Source organism: Eschrichtius robustus, chromosome 16 (assembly GCF_028021215.1).
Source record: "Eschrichtius robustus isolate mEscRob2 chromosome 16, mEscRob2.pri, whole genome shotgun sequence".
In the NCBI taxonomy this organism is placed as follows: Eukaryota; Metazoa; Chordata; class Mammalia; order Artiodactyla; family Eschrichtiidae; genus Eschrichtius; species Eschrichtius robustus.
Window position 1 is genome coordinate 76,692,984 of NC_090839.1, and position 18,335 is coordinate 76,711,318.

Sequence of the window (18,335 nt, forward strand, 5' to 3'; positions counted from 1 at the left end):
TAAATACAAGTAATACTATCAGCTGCCACTGAACATTCCTTAATGTACACCTTAGACAGAAAAGGTGAGTCCTGGGATCTGTTAGAATAACCAACAGTTTATTAAAAGCTTGCCATGGGGCTCTGTGCCAGCCCCGTAGCTGGGAGGGGCTCTCATGACTGCCCCCAGGCCTGGGAGCAGCCCCTTCTAAGGTTCTTATTTTGTTCCCCTGCCCCAGCTCAAATCTCAATTTAAAAAAAAAAAAAAAGGATAAAGGACAAGACGGCACAGGACGTCAGACAGCAACAGGGGAATGGAGAGACCCAGGCATCCTGACCCCAAGACCCCATTCTGATCTTTCTTTCAGGAAGACCTTTTCCTCCCGTTCTCCCCACCCCAGGCCCCAGACCTGCTCTGTCACATCCCAGGTCTGGGGGGCCTGGCATCCCCAAGTCCATGGCCCCATTCCAGGGGGTAGTATAGTTCTCTTTATATAATATATCTAGACCCACCCTTCCCCTCCCCCAGGGGACTAGATGAATATTTGACACGCATATCTCCCTCCTTTCCCGAGGCTGTGATGGAGAGAAACCCTGGCACCATGGTGGGGAGGCAGGGGCTCCTGGTCAGCCTTGAGGCACCTATGCCCAAGCTGGCCTTGGGCCACTGGCCAGCCCAAGAAGCTCATGAGATGAGGTCTGAGGGGAGCTGGAGCCAACTTCCTGTCCCCCACCCTTGGGTGGACCTCAGGCTTACAGCCCTCCAGGATCAGGCTCCACCCACCCCTGCCTCATTCATCGGCTTATCCACCTTGTACTTCAGGAATAGAAGTGCGAGGAACCATTGAGGATGTGGGAAGCAACACTGGTGCTGCGGCTCAGAGGCCCAGGCACTGCAGCAGCAGGTGGGCCCACACTGTCACTGCCACTGCCCCCCGAGGCTGCTCGTCGCAGGGGCTGGGGGCTGTTTCTTAGCAGCAGCAGGGCTCCACCACGGGGTGTCCCACTCTGTGCTGGGGGCCCCAGCCAGCTTGGGGGACCCGGGGGAGCCAGGAGAGAGGGCTGACGCCAGGCTGGGGGGGGCATGCCTGGTGGAGGAGGGCCATGGCTCCAGTGCGCCCCTGAACGGGGAACAGGACGGGAGGGCCAGGCGGGGGCAGGGGGTGGAGCAGGATAGCCCTGGGCAGCAGCCTCAGCTGGGATGCCCCCCAGAGCCATACTGGAGAAGCCCAGCCTCATGCTCTCAGCATCGAAAGCCTCGATCTCACGGGCCTGCCGCTCGAGCAAACTCCGGATTCGCTCAGAGCGCCCCGTCTGCAGGGCCAGCAGCTCCTCTTCCACCTGAGGTACCCAGAATAGAGGTCAGAGGGTCCGGGGGTGGGGGCTGCCCTCCCCACCCCACCCTGGAAGCCCAGCCCTCTTACCCGCTGCTCCAGCAGTGCCCGCCTCAGAGCTACTCTCTGCTCCAGCTCCCGTAGCTCCCTCTCGTGTTGACTCTCCGTGCGGATCTTGATCTTGCTCTGGTAAGCGTTGAGCAGCTCCAGCTCCTGTTGAAGCTGCTGCCGAAGGGCCTGGAACTCTGCCTCCTGGGTCTCATCAAGCCGCAGCTAGAGATTAGGTACAGCAAGTTTTAGGGGCCTCCTCCCCTACCCCCACAATCCTCCCCTGCCCCAGTAGGCCTGGGCCCTCAGGTTTCAAGAAGCAGCCAGTCTCAACATCTATCAAAATGAAAGGTCGTCATACCCTGTGACACAGCAATTACACTTCCAGGAATTTATCCCCCAGGTATACTTGCACATGTGCTTGAAGGTGTTCACTGAAGCGTTGTAATAGCAAAATACTGGAAACAACCTAAATGTCCACCAATAAGGGATGGGTTAAATAAATTATGGTACATCCATACCATGGAAAACTCTATGCTCTTAAAAAATGAGATATGTGTACTGACATGGAAAGATGTCCAAGAAATACAAGGTGGAAAAAGAAGTTAGAGACCAGTATATAAAGTATGAGTCCACTTTTGTTTAAAATTTTTATATAATTTTCTAAATATGCATAGGAAAAAATCTAAAATACAATTAATTGTTAACAACAGTTACCTCTGAGAGGTGGGTTAGGTGAGGGAATGGCAATGAATAAGGACACTTTTACTTTTTACAGTGTTATTTTAAGTGGCCTATTCCAGTGTGATGTGTGATCACTTTTAGAACAGCAACCTTCAAAATCCTCCAGAAGTCTGAGCAAATTGGCCTGAGGGCCACAATCATTTTGATTTGTTCCCTGTTCACAGATTAAACTAACTCAGGCCCAGGAAAAAATTACAGCCACTCTTTCCTTGGTGGTTCTTGGTGGAGTAGGCAGTCTGGCTTTGTCAAGACCTTAAGAAAATACTTAAGAGAAATAATAAAACCATTGCAGAGAATACCAACAGTGGAAGAATACCTGAGTTTCCCAAGAACAAAATGCCCTATCTCTGTCTACACCCCCCACCTGCAGTGCCCACAGCTAAACTGGAAATACAAAGGCCAACCTCCACCATGCTCCCTCCCTGGACCCCAGGCCTCACCGCCTGTGAGCTGAGCATCTCTGAGATGGACTGGTCGTACTGCTCAGCTAGGATTGCCAGCTTGCGGGTCTGTTCTTCCTTGAGCCGCTTAAGGAGGCTCTTGTGCTGAGCTTTGGGCGTGGTCTCCAGCAAGTGTGCCCGCAGAGCCTTGTACTGCCGAGTCTGGATCTTACACGTCTCCTGGAACTGCTTCTTGATCTGCAGCTCCTTAGACTATGCAGTGGACGGACCAAGGGGAGATGGGGGCAGGGGGGAGGAGGAGGAGGAACAACCAGGGGAAAGGGAGAAGAAAGAGAGGAGGAGAGGAGACAGAAGCAGAGACAAGAAGAGGGAGAGAAACAGAAAACATGTTAGACAGAGGGGGCGGGGGGAGCTGTATACAGACAGACATGGAGAGATGGGATTGTGTTGAGAGAGATCAGGAAGATTCTCAATGGGCAAGAGATGCAAAGAAAACAAGACAGCTTCCAAGAGCACGTTCACAGAGTTGGGTGGAAAACTCACAAGAAACAGCAGGAGAGTTCATGGACAGGGAACTGAGAATCTTTAGAGTACTGAGTGCACACAAGAAGCTTTGACCATGCAAAGAGGGAGAAAATATAACCTAGAGATAGACGCCTGTGAGCAGATACAGAATATGCACAAGTGAGGAAACCAAGTCTCTCAACACACACATGGAAGACAGCAACACAGCTGAGGAAAGACAGAGGAAGTCCCAGGTTCAACACCTCAGGGTGGGAGGGAGGGAAGGATAAGCACCAAGCTAAGAAATGGATAAGATGGGTGGCCCCATCTCGGGCCACATAAGGGAAAGGGGCAAAGGAGGTGGCCAGAAAGGGCCCAACAAGTTCAACAGGCCAGCAGCTGCCACCCTGACCAGATTTCCACATTCCAGCCCGGCCCCTTGTGTACTCAGCTCCCACTCCAAGCCCACAACCAACCCCATTTCCGCGGCCCCCACACTCTTGTCTGGGCCCCCAAGCTCACCACCCCCTACTGTGGACGGTTTGCAGTCCCATCCCCCCAGCCCTCTAGGGTAATGCCTGATGCCAGGAGAGAAACTCAGCTCCCAGACAGAAGGGAACCACGTAGGGAGTGGGTTGGGAGGAAAGGCAGTGAATGAGGACAAAAAGACCCAGAACCTGAGGACTCTCGGGGAGGAATCCACAAACAGGGGAACTGTGGGACCAAGAAGTTCTGGGGAAGCTCAACAGGGGCCCAGACCCCTGAACTGGTGGTGGTCATGGTGCAACGAAGCTATGAAGGTAGAGAGGATGAGGCTGAGGAGTGAAAGGGGTTGAGATAACGTAGATGGGGTGAAGAGGTCATGGAACTGGGGGCCAAGGGTCCAGACTGGGGGCATACCGGGGAGGCTAGGCGGCAGGACAAAGCAGACAGAGGCAGCCTGGGCCAAAGGTACAGTTCCGCTCAGATATTTTATTTGTGTTTGTCTTTTTCTTTTTTTGGTGGGGGAAAGGGGACAGGTTGGAAGGGAGACAGAAAAACAAAATCAAAGAGAGAAAAAAAAAAACATGACTCTTCCCACCCACTGCCACCCCTGGCCCCAGGCCTGAGTCGATGAGGGTGAGGATGAGCACACACAGCGGGAGAACAGCAATAACTTAGGGTGGGGGGGGGGGGGGAGCATCAGGAGAACACAAAATATAATCTCCAGACTCCATGGTGGAGGAGGCTGCCTGCCTAGAGGCCCAAAGGGCTAGGGGTGAGGTGGGGAAGCATACCAAGGAAGGAGTGGTGAAAGGGAAGAGAGGACTGGGACTGGAGAAACTTCACTGAGTAGTGGGAGATAAAGTGCTCAATGCTCTAGATTTGGGCTGGGGAGGAGCTAGAGTTGGTTACCTCCAGGGAGGCAGGGCCCGGGACTGGCGGGTTCGGGATCTCCGCCCAGCTAGAGTCTCTGGTGGTGGTTGGTGGGAGGCAGGGGGGCCTAGCCGGCGCTGGCTGCGTGGTAGCAGCCGGGGGATACGGCTGGGCCGCTCACCCCGAAGCAGGCCCCAACTGGCCAGTGTGTGGATGGCCCAGGGGGGCAAGCGGGTGGCTAAACCCTGGCTGGCCCGTGCCAGGCGCCAGTTCCAGCCCTTGCACAGGGCCCAAAACCTTGCCAACAGGGCTAGTGGGTGTCGGGCAGTGCGAGGATTACCCCGCCGGGGCCCAGGGACAGGCAGACGGCTGCGGAAGCCATCCTTGTTGGTCTTGGGGTAGAGTGCAAATAGGCCCCGATCCCCCACGGCCCCACAGCCCTGTAGGGCCCTGAAGGCCATGGGCGACAGACGCAGCAGAGCACGCAACCAGAGTCGAGAGATGCCCCGGCGCATCCGAGGGCCCTGCTGCCGCACCCATTTGCCCCCAGCTGCCACAGCTGCCAGAGGTAGAGCCAAGCCTGGCCAGGCTAGGAGCCAAGCAGCCCCAAGGCCCAGAGGGACACCCATAAGACCTCGGCGCCAGCTCAGACTGAGGACGGCCCCCAGTGCGGTGCCCTGAGCCAGGAGTAGGAATAGACTGGGGGGCATGTGCAGAGCTGTACAAAGCAGTAGGTAGGAGGCCCCCAGGCCCACCAGCCCCACCTCAAGGGCCAGCAGGGCTGCCTGCAGGCCACCCCCACCCTGGGCCGCCAGCAGTGGGAGCAGCAGCAGAAGTAGTAGGGGCAAGAGGCCAGAGGAGGACCCCACTGCAAAGGAGAGTCCAGCCAAGAGGCCATGGGACAGGAGTCCAGGGAGCTGGCTAGTAGGGCTGGGCCTCAGATGTGTTGGAGGGGGCTCAGGGGGGATGTCTGGTGAGGGACAGCCATCTCCAGGATCCCTCGGGGTCCTAAATGGAGCCCCCTCCTCCTCTTCCTCCTCCTCCTCAGGGACTGGGGTCAGTGTTGGACCCTGGACCCAGCCAAGCTCAAACTCCTCATCCAAGAGGCTACCATCCTCCTTCCCCCACAACCTCCATTCCCCGGATGCCTCCTGGCCCACAATGCTCCTCTCCTGGGGTGCCGGGGATGGAACTCTAAGCTTCTCTATCTCCTGCTCAGGTAGCCCCCAAACTTCCTCATCAACCAAACTCCTACGTTTCTGTGGACTGGGACTAGGGGCTCCTGACTCTTCTCCCAGAATCCTCTGCTCCTCTGGCTCCAAGGCAGCCCCTTCCTTCCCCAGAATCCTTCTCTCTGGAACTGCTTCCTCCTCCTCTCCCAGAATCCTTTGGTCTGCCTCCTGGCCAGATGAGCAGGACTGCTCTTCTCTAGGGGTGCCTGTGTTAGGTGGTCCCAGAGCCCCAGGAATGGGGAGCGGGAGGCCCAGGGGACGCTGGCCTGCACGTACTTTGAGGCTCTTGGGCTGCTGGCGAACCTGGGCCGCATGCTTCTGCCGCAACTCTTGCTCACGCCGCTTATTGTACTCCAGCTGGTTGCCCAGCTCCGTCTGGTGCTGCAGGCGGGTGAGCTCAGCCCGTGTGCGCTGTACGGCCTGGAGCTGCCGTAGCTCCAGCTCCCGTGTGGCCTCATGCTGCCGTAGCAGCAGTGCACACTCCAAGTCCTTCTGTGTCTGTTTCTTGTTCAAGTCCTGAGGCAAAAGGGAGGCAGGGCCCAGAAACTGGTCAGAAAGCCTTGTTGGTGTCAAGGAAGTGAGAGCCCCAGGACTCCTTGGCAGAGGGAGCCGAGGGTGGGGAGATGAGGGGTGTAGATGAGAGGTGTAAGGGAGCCAAGCTCCTAGCTGGCCTGGGAACTCTAGCAGGGTCTAGTGGGCACGAGAAGCGAAACAGGTGTTGAAGAGAAGCCGAGCTGTGACACGAATGAGGGCAGAGGGGAAAGACAACCACAAGTGCAGCAAATGGAAAAGGGTAGGTGCCTGGGATCTGGGAGGGGAACAGGGAGGGGGTGGCCTACCTCTCGAAGCAGGTCCTGGTCCAGGCTGTGACGAGCCAGCAGCATCTTGCGCTTGTACTGGCGACACTGCAGCTCAAAGTACTGGCGCTGCCGCCGCAGCAGCCCAGCCTCCTCCTCCGCCTGGCACTGCTGTAGCTGCTCCTTCTGCCGCAAAAGCCACTCCGCCTTCTCCCGCTTGGGTGTGCTGGGGTTCTCCTGGAGCTCCTAGGAAAGGGCAGCAGGAGAGCAAGGAGGTCAGGGCCCGCCTCACCCTCCATCAACCCCACCCACTGCTGCAGCCCTATCCCACCTCCTTCAGCTGCTCCTTCCGAAGTTTGTAGGTTCGCTTCTGCGCCTCCAGCAGGGCAGCCAGCTCCTTCTTCTGCTGCCCGAGGATGTGCTGCTGGAACTTACGCTCCTCAGCCTGGGCAGCTCGCGCCTCCTTCTCACCGATAGCCTGGTGCCGCCTTGACAGCTTTTCGGCCTCAGCCCCAAAGCCAGCCCGCTGTGCCTCGAGCTCCCGCTGCAGCCGTGCACTGTGCTCCTCACGCTCACCCCTCAACCTCGACTCCAGCGCCAGCAGCTGTTTCTGGTGCTGTCGTCGCATCCGCTTATAGCCACTCAGCTGCTCCCGCAGGGCTGAGTCCTGCTCATGCTCCTGGATCTGACGGCTGACCTGGGGGCGGGAGAAAGGGTGAGAAGTGGGGCGCAGCCCTGGCCCCCATTTTATTAACACACATAGTCTTCGTGCTCTATGGGGGAAGAACATGAGTTTTAGCCTCATGGGTTTAATTCTCATTTGATATCTTCCTCACACTTAACCTCTCTGAGCCTGCCACCTCAACTGGATCATGGAGATATCTCCTTCAGAGGTTGCTGAGACTGAATGAGACAAGAAAAGGTGCTGAGCACAGGGTCTTGCATAAAAGTAGGAACAATTCAGATTAATTCAAAAGAGTAAAAGAATCAGACAGACCTGGGACCAGATCCCAGCTCTGCCACTGACTAACCCTGTGACCTCAAGCAAGTTAATGCTGCTAAGCCTTAGCTCTATTAAATGGGACAATACCACCTCCTCACAGCGGGCTGGGAAGATTAACTTTGCTACCTATGTAATAGTGTCTAGAACACTCTGAACCAGTAAGTGATGGTTCCTTCCCCTTCAGCAAACACTGAAGACCCTTTACAGCTCAGATACGGAGCCAGAATATGGACCATGGGACACTGGAATAACAAGAACACTGGGCCTGGATGTCCTCATCTGAAGTTTGAGCTCAGATCTCACTGTCAAGGGGCTATGTCAATGTACCCCAAACTAGTCCAGGTGGCCAAACCCCTGGAAATCACAGACCTCTCTGCACAGTACCACAAAGCACCAAGCATCACAGGGTCTGAAGAGTTGTCCTAAAAGAACAACCAGCCACAAGCAGAGGTTACAAGAACATACTAGACCAACCAGTGGCCTCCAAGGGGACCATCGAAGCTTACAGCTAAACAGGAATGTAATCTAAAAGTTTATTAAAAGTATGGACGAAAAACTATGTTTTAGGAAAAATATACCCCTTTTCCTATGAACTGAGAAAAACATCGCTGTGACTTTAAGAGAGGACCAAGGTCCTGGTAACAGAATTTGGGAACCACCAAAGGTAGCCTCTCTGAGTCACAGCTGTTTCATCTCACAAATGGGATCATACCCTCACCCTCCCAGAAGAGCTGGAAGAATTAAATACAGGGATGTGTGTGGGCCTGAAAGCCAATTACTGGCACAGGCAGATACCTGTACACCATCTCTGCCCTCTAGGGGCACAGAATCCAGCAAACCTGTCATCATGCTGTTCAGGAGTACCACAGCACAGGATATGAAGCACCTGGCTGGCCAGGAGCCTGGGAAGGCATGCCAGGAGATGCTATTTAAGTCCAGCCACAAAAATGGAGTATGAGCTGGGCAATGTGACCAAAATAGTCTACTGGGAGAAGGGAGGGGAGAGGGGAGGGTTTAGGTGAGACGGTCGAGGTGAGAAGGCAAGAGACAGCAACACAAAGCGAGGGTGGACTCTGGACTTAATCGTATGCCAAAGGGAGAAAGTCATTTCTGGACTTAGATGGTCTGGGGCATCCAGGATGGCTGCACTTACCAGGGAGGCAGTACGGATGGTGGCAAAATGGTCCCGGTTGCGGCAGTAGGCCCGTCGGCGGGCAGAAGAGGTGGTGGATGTGGGAGCCGGGGCTGCAGGTGGCTGGAGAGGGCCTGGGGTCATCTCTGGCTGGTAGGGGTCATCATAGAGGTTGTCAGAGCCCTAGAGGAAGGGAAGGTGGAAGGAATGCCCAAGGCTCAGAGGTCAATGGGCCCACAGGGAGTTCCCTGGAGACCCAGTCAGACTTAGAGAAGGAGCAGTCACACATGGGAGGGAGAGCAGGGAACCAAGGTGATTCCTGAGAAGGAGAGCTGGGGCTCAGCCCTGCCGCTGTCAGGCCTACACAGGGTGAGCTGCATACCGGCAGCCGGTGGATGATGGAGCTGTGGGAGGTGACTGTGTGCTCGCCCTCCTGCATCATGGCCATCTCCCGGGCTTCAGGGCCTTCTTCCTCCTCCTCCTCCTCCTCCTCCTCCTCTTCCTCCTCCTCATTGTCAGAGGCATCTGCTAGGCTGTTGACTGAGCTGCTCTGGCTGGAGGCGCTGATGGACATGCTGGGCACTGAATGGCTACTCTCTAGACTGGTCAGCGTCCCGGCCCGGTGCATGTAGGGCTCTGCCTCCTGTAGACAAGACACAGGCTGTTGGGCAGGGAAGGGGAAGGACAAGGGATGTGCATACGGAGGTAGCACAAAGAGACAGGGGGTATGGAGAAGGGTGGGGAGGGGTGCCAAGCAACTGCTAGGAGGCAAGCACAACATGGTGGTGAAGAAGGGTGGCAGGGCAAGCCGGGTCACCTCCTCCTCCTCTGGGGCCTCAGCGCCAGGGCCATTGGGTGCCTCTTGGAACAGTATCTTCTTCATTTTGCGGTACTGCAGGTTGTCCAGCTCCCGAACAGCATCCTTGGTCCTCTGGATTAAGTCCATGATGACTGTGGGTGGCCGCTCCCGGAGCACAAAGCGGTGCTGGGGGAAGAGAACACTGAGGCCTGCCGCCAAGCACCTCCCGCATCCCAATATCCCGTGGATCTTGGCATTCCCTCTGGCCTGAGGCACTCCCCTGGGGCCCATGCCCACCACAGGTTGATGCTGGGCTTGTCCCAACCCCTCCTCCCACATTAATTTTTACCACCCCGTCTCTACTCCCCAGACAGTCTCTTGTTCCTCCAGGCATGGCTGACAGGCAAGAACAGCCAGGAGATCTGGATTCTAGTCCAGGTCTTCTATCAAAGTGCTTGGTGCCCCTGGACACGTCATGAGGCCTCTCTGGGCCTCATAAAGCATCCCACGATTATAAAACAAGTAGGTCAGGGTAGACAATCTAAGTTAGTTCCCAACTAGGGGTCCTTAGGCCCCTATGGATCTCTGAAGGGAATGGGGGCCCCTCTGCTTTTGATAACTCAAAAAACGCCTAAGGGAAATCATACATTTACCCACGACAAGGCTACACAGGCTTTTGGCTTGAATTACACATCAGATCAGTGTGGTAACCCTGGTTATTGCACACTGACCAGAAATTCTGGCTGGCAATTATATATATCTTTGATTAATAAAAGACGGGAAAACAAATGATTACTTAATAAAGGTAATCTGGTAGACAAAATCTTGCAAAACACAGAGTCCACTGGGCACTGGGGATGGGGGTAGGAATTTATAAATGAAGTTCTCAGTGGAGGAAGAAACAGGAATCACTAATTTCACTGAGGGGTTTCTGTGGCTCCAACAAGCTACAGTTCTAGGAGAATGCTAGGCCAGTGAGCCCTCACCTTCAGAAGAACCTCTGAGGTTGGTCTGTCTTGAGGGATTTTCTGAAGGCAGGAGTCGACAAAATTCCGGAAGTACTCAGACCTAGAAGTGACAGCAGGGTGAGGGTGGGGAGGGCTTGAGCCAGGCAGCCTTACCCCTATGGCCTAACCCCTGGGCCCAGGAATCCCAGTCCTCACCAGTGTCCTGACTGGAGCACGGGGGACTCGTTCTGTGCAATGTGGTATAAGGCACTCATCGCATTCATGTTAAACAGCGGTGGTTTCCGTTCCGCTACAGAGAAAGGTCAAGGGGGAGAAGGTGAGAGGTGGCAGGTGGACAGAGGAGACTGGAATGGAAATCAGAAGACTTGGGTTCACACCCCAGCTCCCTGACTTCCTCACTCCATGACCCTGAGCAATTCCCATAATCTCAATTAATTCCTTCCTCTGTAAGACGCAGCACCCATCCTCTCCACTGCACATGGGTGGAATAGGTATCAAAGAAAATAACACATGCAAAAGCACGAATGACGGCAGAAGGAAGCACATTCAGTTGCCGACCCAACTAATATTTATTAGGTGCCAAATCAGAGCAAAAAACTCGCTTAAGTATTACGGGAAAGATGAAAAACAATAGACAGGCCCTGTCCTCAAGGAACTTCCAGTCTAATAGGGAAGATTAAATGGGATTGAACAAATAGCATCAAGTTCAAAGTGCTAATTGGCACAAGAGGAAAACAGGTAAATGGCTGGGAAGCTGGGTGTGTGGTGGGACTTCAAGCTGGTACATTCGCAGGGGATTCAGGGAAGCTATTTTGGAAAAAGGGATATTGGAGGCAGGCCTCAGATCAGAAGTCACAAGCTAGAAACCCCTTGTGGCCCAGACAAATGTTTTGTGTTGTTTTTGGTTTTTGCCTAAACAGTGATTTTTAAATTCTGATAATAATAATGAAATAATAACCTAAATTTCCAGTTTCTCTTAAAAAATTAGATCTGGTGAAATGGAGCTTACATTCCTGCATAACAATGGGCTGGAGCTAAGCAACAGCTGCCCTCTTCAGGTGGGAACAGCAACCTCCGGTTTGCTGTAGTCTCCTCCATCTTGCTTCCCTGATACTGACTATCAGTTGCCATTTATAATAAAGATTGATGGGTTTTTTCAATAGTAGAGAAACAGTTCCCTGTACCCATGTCTCTACCAAAAACTAGGAATAAAATGGACAGCTCCAGATTTTTCTTATACCTGGCCTGCTTCACATATTTCCATCGCCTATCTGATCATGGCCTTTAATGGTAAATGCAGACATGTGTAGATGGAGAGAAAGGCAAGTCCAAATCTCCAACCTTGGGCACAGGAAACAATACAAACAAAGGTAATTAAGAGGAAAAATTCAGAACTTGTTAAGAGGAAAGCCAGCCTTTAGGAAGCAGAGCCTTTAGCTTGGTGTAAGCAAGGATGGGGATGGCTTTAGTCTTGAAGGCAACGGGGAGCCACTGACGGCTCTGAGGAGAAGAGAAAACAATAGCACATCTCTCTGACGTAAAAGAGACTGGAAGGAAGAAGAGACTGGCAGTGGGAGAGATCACTGCAGGCAGTTGTTGGTAAGAGTTACTAATAACATCTCTTTCTTGGGCAACTATTTTGTGCCTGGCACCGTGTCGAGGGCTTTACAAACATTATCTCACTAAAACAGTTGTTTCAATAGCATTGGCTGGCAGAGATGAGAACCTCAACATGGCTTCAAGACCTCGTGAACTCACTGAGCCTAACTCTCCGGCCTTATCACTCACTGTTCTTTGTTAACACATGCAATATTCCAAACAACTGAGGCTAGTCTCAGCTCCCCAGGCATGCTCCTCTCTCTGTCTGGAATACTTTTCCCTACAGTCTTTCAACAGCTACCTATTATTTGTCTTGTGGTTGTTTAGACATCTCTGCTACAAGGAGATCTTCCTCAGCCCTTAACTAGGTCAAATGCCTTGTTTTTTGGTTGTACTGCTCTCGTATCTTCTCCATTCAGCTTTTCTTACATTGAAAGAAAACATGCCTATTTCCTCAACTTGAATGTAAGCTCCAAGAGGGCAAGAACCTCATTCACTGCTCTACCCCCAGACCCTACTAGCACAGTGCATGGCACACAGTGGGCACTCAAAAAAGATTTAGAACTAGAGTAGTGGATAGGAAGAGACAAATGCTATGAAAGCTTTAGGTCTAAGAAATGGCAGGATTTGACAGCTGCCTGTACTGGGGGTCAAGGGTAGACTCAAAATGGACAGATGCTTGGAGGCCTCAGAGGATGGGATGGTGTGGGGACAGTAAGAAAAAGAGAAAGGAGTGGAGAGAAAAGAGGATAAGGAGCCAAGAGGAGAATGTCCTTACCCAGCTCGATGCAGGTTATGCCCAAGGACCAGACATCCACCTTGCCATCGTACTGCCCCTCATCCATTGCCAGGATCACTTCTGGAGCCATCCTGGGAGAATGGTCAGGAGAGAGAGGCTAATCACCCGCCCAGACCCTGCCAACTCTTGCTCCCAACATCCCGGGAGCTCTCTCCATTCACCACCACTCCCACTCACCAGTACGGGGTGCCCACGAAGGAGTTGGCAGGTGCCATGATGGATGCAGAACCGAAGTCCCCCAGTTTCACCAAGCCTGGCTCTGACAGCAGGATGTTTCCAGCCTTCACATCCCTGCCAGAGGCAAAGCACAAGGATAAGACATGCATCTCAGAAAGGCTGGGCAGGTGCTTTTGCACCAAGTTTCCAAGAAGACTGGAGTCCAGCAGAATGAAGAGTGGTGTAAAGAGCACCACCCCCGCCCCCCCACCGCCAGTCATCGTCAGTGCTGCCTGTACCTATGGATCATGTTGTGGGAGTGCAGATAAGCCAGGCCCTGAAGGGCCCCGTGGGTCACCGCTGCAATCTCCACCTCCTGAAGGGGCTTCTTGTGCACTGGGGAGTAAGGGAAAAACATCAAACTGAGGGAGCCCAAGGGTGGGACTGGAGCTATCTTCCCTTAACCCTTCCCCTACAGCTTCTCTGCTCTTCTCCCTTCTCCCACTTGTTGGCCAAAGAATCACTTACCTTCTAGAAGGTCAGAAGCTGAGCCCAGGCAATACTCCATCACCAGCTATGGAAGGGTCAAGGGTCAGAGATCAGCAGATCTGGCCACCCCTGGCCCATCTCCCTTGGAGAGAGATCCAAAACAGAGGGCCTCCTTGCCTAGCCTCTACTCAAGCAATGGTCTCGGGGTAATAACAGGGAGAAACGACAACTGAGAAAACGAGAGGGTGGGGGGAAGTCCCTGGAGTCAGGGTCTCCCTTAGAAAGAGCCCAAGACATCACTACCACCTCCATCTGAATCCCATCGTTCAATCTCCAGCTCTCCCAACCCATGTGCCCTCTTTCAACTGCTAACAGTCTATGTCACTCTTCAGCCTCTCCCTCTGGACACACAGTGCTGCTTATGAGTTTGCCTGAGGACTGCAGAGGTTGGGAAAGATTTCCTCCTTCCCAAGATCTGCTCAACAACACCCTGAACAGGGCCCACCTAAGAGACTAGACCAGGACAAGGATGGGCCTGAGTACCGAGTACAAAGATCAGGGCAGAGTCAGGGGGCCAGCTCACCCAAGCCGTGTGCTCCCTCAGGTAACAGCCCCGGTACTGAATGGTATTGGGATGCCGGAGCTTCTGTAGGAACCGCACCTCCTTGATGATGTCCTGCCATTTCTGAGAAGGTCAGGGGAGGAAAGGCTTACTTAGCCTGCATCTTGAGCCTGGGGTCCCCTGCCTCCTACCAGTCTGTCAAGCCTGACCTACCTCATTTGACTGCTTCCCACTGTAGGACATCTTCTTGATGGCCACCACCTCACTATTCCGGACATCCCGGGCCTAGAGGACCAGACCAGAAGGTAGTGAAGGCCCCCAGTGAGCACTGGGTAGCAGGAAGACTTGCTGGCCCAGCAGGAGAGGGCAGGAAAGCCTGGTGTGGTGGAATAGTGTACAGGGCTGTTTGGAGGTCCACAGCGGGAAGACAGTCCCTGCCCCACCCTCCCAAGCCTCAACTCACAAAGTACACAGCTCCAAAGCTGCCATGGCCAATTTCCCGGAGGTCAGAGAAGAGCTTTTCCGGGTCATCCTTGAAGAAGAGCTCAGCCACATCAGGGTCCTTCAGGCTCCCGGCCCGGCCCCCAGCTGGCATGGTGGCCCCTGGGGGCCCTGAGAGTGGGGCTTGACCTGGTGAAAAGATGGGACTCTTAGAACAAAGATGGGGCCCTCAGAGGGAGAAAGGGCCCTTCCTCCCCTAGTTCCGATGAGGGGGAGGCACTACCAAGGAAGGGCAGGGGGAGATTAGGAACAATATCAAAGCTCAAAAAAAAAGAAAAAAGAAAAATGAAGTTGCCCTGGCAACGACTGCACTAGGGCCGGGTCCCTGGAGTCCCTAAAACTAAAGGAAGACTGGGAGCTCAGCATCCTCACCAACCCCTCAGCCCTCAACAAGTTCCATTTCCCTACAACCCCTAAATCTCCCCTCAAGAATAAAAGATTCTGCCTCCCAGCCAGAACCCCAGATCCCCAAGTGTCGTGTCCCACAAGTCCCACGCCCCAAATATTTCCAGGTACCTTCCTGTTCCCCTTGGCGTTGAGGCCCCCTCCTCCCTCAACCTCTCACACTCTGGAAGAGAGCAGGAAACAGCCAAGGCCGGAGGCAGTGGAAATCCGGCCATTGTTACAAGTGGGTACTGGCCCACAGGGGCCAGGAGACTCGCTCTCAAAAAGGGCTAGGGACACTGTGGCAAGCGGGAGATCTAGAATGGGAAGGACAGGGATAGAAATGGTGTCTGGCTCTGGTGGCCTGCGATCTGGGCTGCCTTACTTGTCCAGTCCAATGGCACACGCCACACACACAGGTACAGGACATTTGCAGTACAAAGAACATTTATTAAGCATATATAGTAAGCACCTTACATGCATTATCTCTCATTCAATCCTCACCACAACCTTATGAGGTGTTACTATTACCCCTATTTTACAGATGAGGAAAGGCACTCAGAGGGGTTAAGTGACTTGCCCAAAGCTGGTCCTCTACCACTGTGCTTTCAAAATAGCCCTATGAAACAAGCAGGGCAGGATCATGATCACCATTTCATGGATGAGATCGCTGAAGCATAGTAAGGAAGGACTTCTCCAAGGTCAGAGAACAGGATCTTCTCCTCTCCAGTCAGGCCTGTGTACTCATTACTCTCTCAACAACTCACCCCAAGCTCAGCCCCCTCCTCTAGGAAGCCTCCCCTGACCACCCCAAGCCCTTGGGGAGAAGAACTCCTAGAGCACCCAGCCAGAAATGTACTGAAAACTCCAGCAGTACCTCAGAGCCAAGACCTCCTGAAGGGATTCCAGGCCAAGCTCCTGGATAAGCACTTGTTGGAATTTAGGCACAAAGGAGTTTTTCAGCAGAGCTCAACTCCCAGGGCAGAGTTCTAGCTCCTTAAAAGCACCTAACAATCTAGCATGTAATTATATTCTATCACACATTGTTTCCTGTTGTGTTGTTAATTTTGTCTCCTCAGCCCCACTGGAAGCTGGAGGGCAAGGAGTAGGCCTGACTCTCTGGTGGGCCCGCAGGGTGCAGAGGGCTCAGAATAGCCTGGGAGTTTGATTGATTGCCCTCAGCCCAGCCCCAGGCAGCTCCCAGGCTGCTCAAAGCAGGCCCCTTTCTCCATTCTTCTGCCAGCAACCCTGCCAAGCACCCCTCACCCCCACCACACACCCACACACAAAGGCAGGTGCTCACAACTTGCCAAAGGAATCTTCTTGACCTCTTTACCAGCACCCAACCAAGAATGCCAACTGAGGACCCCAGGTCACATATAAGAGATGCCGGCAAAACATCACAAGGGGCCTCTTCCTCAAATACCAAACATTTGAGTGATTACCAAGGTCTGTGCTAAATCATTACCACCTTCTAAAATGGACAACGTTACCTCTATTCTACAGACGAGGAAACCCAAGCCTGTCCACCCTAAGCTTCACTACCAGTGCATTTCATCTGCAATATACAGCAACAAGGCTTTGAGTAAGTTCCTTACACTTGGTCTTCCCTTCACTAAAACGGATTACAGTGTGGAGCTGTTGTGAAATTTTTAATGAGATCTCGTACTTAGGAACACTATGCAGACACTCAGCATATGGATTTTTCCTTCCCTGCCTCCAGAGTCGCCACGACAAGGCTTTAATACTTTGGGGATCATCCTACCCCCCGGCAGCTTGGCTTTAACTGCTAAGAGACACCCCTATCATTTGTCAGAAGAGATGGCCCTGTCAGGAACCCAGGCCACAGACTGGGATCAGGGTAAAGATGAAGGTCACAGTAGAGAGAAAAATCCATAAGGCAGAAGGCAGGGGCCAGAGCCTCCCATCAGGAAAAGCTTCTGAGTATAGGCCTCCTAAAAAGGAAGCTCTTCTCTCTCCCATTCTTAAATCTCACCCCAATCCATTCTCTTCTGGACCCATGGCTAAACCTAGGCACAGAAGAAAACAGATGACAAGAGATAGGTATGGAGCACAGGCAAGACTTGTTCAAGGACCTGGGTTCCAATCCTGTTCTGCCGCTGTGTGACCTTGGGCAACTTCTCTGGGCCTCAATAGCCTCAACTGTAAAATGGGAAGAAGGCAATAAAAGAGCCCCCTCACCAGATGAATGAGAGGGGGAGAGGTCACATGAGAGAATGGATGTAGAGCACTTTGTAAATGATAAATCGCTTGACAAATTAGATTACTTATACCATCACAGCAAGAGGCTGGAAGGTAACAATAGTTGGGGGAAATACTGCCAAGCACCCCTAAACACAAATGCACATATACACTTCCTTGAAAGGACAAGAAACCCAACCAGACCATGCCTAAAAAACAGATAAGCAGACCCACCATGGGGACCAGAGGCATGGGAATTAACACCCCAGAGGAAAGAGAGTTACAATCATGAAGGGGTAGCTGTGAGGGGCAAAGTGAACAGGGAGAAAACCAGAAGGGTACAAATCCATCTGATTAGCTCAAGCACCTTAGGGTGTGACCCCCGTGACATCAGAGACCCTGTCACCTGAGGTCCCCCATCAACCAGACATAATGAAGGGAAGAGGAAGGGGAAGAGGGTGGCAGCAGAAGGCAAGGCTAGCCAGAGGCTGACCACTGGCCCAGCTGGGCTTCCCCATCCTGAGGAGAGAGCCTACCCAGGCCCAGCTTCTCAGAAAGCAGCACCCTTTCTTCTCAAGCTAGACACAGGGACCCGCGCCCCTGCACCCCGTGTCTCACCTGGTAGGGGTCACTATGGTGCCCCAGCGCCTCCGCCTCCTCCTGGGGTCCTCCAGCGGCTCTGCCAAGCAGGGAGAGGGGCAAGGAGACCTTTCCCCTTGCCACCTCTTCCTCGGCTTTCGCCCTTCCTGAGGGGCGGGCCCGGGAAGCCTCCCCTGGAGGGGAGGGGGTGACAACCTGATCTGACCTCGCGGTCCAGTCCTCCTCCTCCTCGAGGGCGACAGTTGCTGAATTCCGGATTTCTGATTGTGGGGGTCTGAACTCCAGGTATTTGAACAAGGGGAGGCCGAATCTGATATTTGAACTTGTGGGGAATGAACCCCGGATACTGGTGCACGCAGGGTCCTGAACCCCAGATATTTGAAATCCTGTGAAACAGAGCCCCAGGTTTAGAGAGGTTGGGACCCGAGTCCCGGATATCTGGAATCTCAGGGGCTGAGACCCGGATATTTGAGAAGCGTGGGGTCAGGCCCGGAAATTCGGGACCGAGGGGACTGAGCCCCAGGTCTTCGGCCACCGACAGGGGGCCTACCCCGAGGACGTCCGACCGCACGGCCCCTCTCACGCCGGGGTCCGAGGGTGACAGCCCCCACTCCCGCCCCGGTCCCCTCCCTTTCCCCTTCTCTTTCCCGAGGACAGCTGAAAGATTGTAGCTAAGGGCGGTCCCCGTGCCCTCTCCACCTCTCCTCAGTCTCAGCCTCTCCGCACCACAGCCCCGGTCTCGTCCCA

The 18,335-nt window shown here is 53.7% G+C and overlaps 1 protein-coding gene across 2 annotated transcripts; it reads right to left on the bottom strand.

Annotated features, from left to right (window-relative positions):
• Positions 1-77: 77 nt before the first annotated feature.
• On the bottom strand, positions 78-18,137 carry TAOK2 (TAO kinase 2). 2 transcript variants are annotated; one of them, XM_068565524.1, is made up of 20 exons: positions 17,794-18,137; positions 17,607-17,667; positions 14,365-14,531; positions 14,115-14,186; positions 13,923-14,024; positions 13,379-13,424; positions 13,150-13,246; positions 12,872-12,985; positions 12,674-12,765; positions 10,492-10,585; positions 10,315-10,396; positions 9,347-9,514; positions 8,912-9,172; positions 8,551-8,712; positions 6,726-7,091; positions 6,437-6,640; positions 5,874-6,113; positions 2,545-2,757; positions 1,403-1,585; positions 78-1,319 (listed from the first exon to the last, which is right to left on the bottom strand). In XM_068565524.1, exons 3-20 carry the CDS (start codon positions 14,494-14,496, stop codon positions 798-800), a joined length of 3,150 nt encoding a protein of 1,049 aa, XP_068421625.1. In that variant the 5' UTR covers positions 14,497-14,531; positions 17,607-17,667; positions 17,794-18,137; the 3' UTR covers positions 78-797. The 2 variants fall into 2 exon arrangements, with proteins under 2 accessions (XP_068421625.1, XP_068421624.1); XM_068565523.1 differs by lacking the exons at positions 78-1,319; positions 1,403-1,585; positions 2,545-2,757 and having other exon boundaries at positions 4,009-6,113.
• Positions 18,138-18,335: the final 198 nt, after the last annotated feature.

Bases quoted from the DNA above. Each gene is read 5' to 3' on its own strand.
- TAOK2 (XM_068565523.1), bottom strand. From the start codon at position 14,496: ATGCCAGCTGGGGGCCGGGCCGGGAGCCTGAAGGACCCTGATGTGGCT. The intron at 8,713-8,911 runs GTATGCAGCTCA...CCCTTCCTCTAG, and splicing joins CCATCATCCACCGGCTGCCG to GGCTCTGACAACCTCTATGA. The intron at 6,641-6,725 runs GTGGGATAGGGC...GCCCTTTCCTAG, and splicing joins GGAAGGAGCAGCTGAAGGAG to GAGCTCCAGGAGAACCCCAG.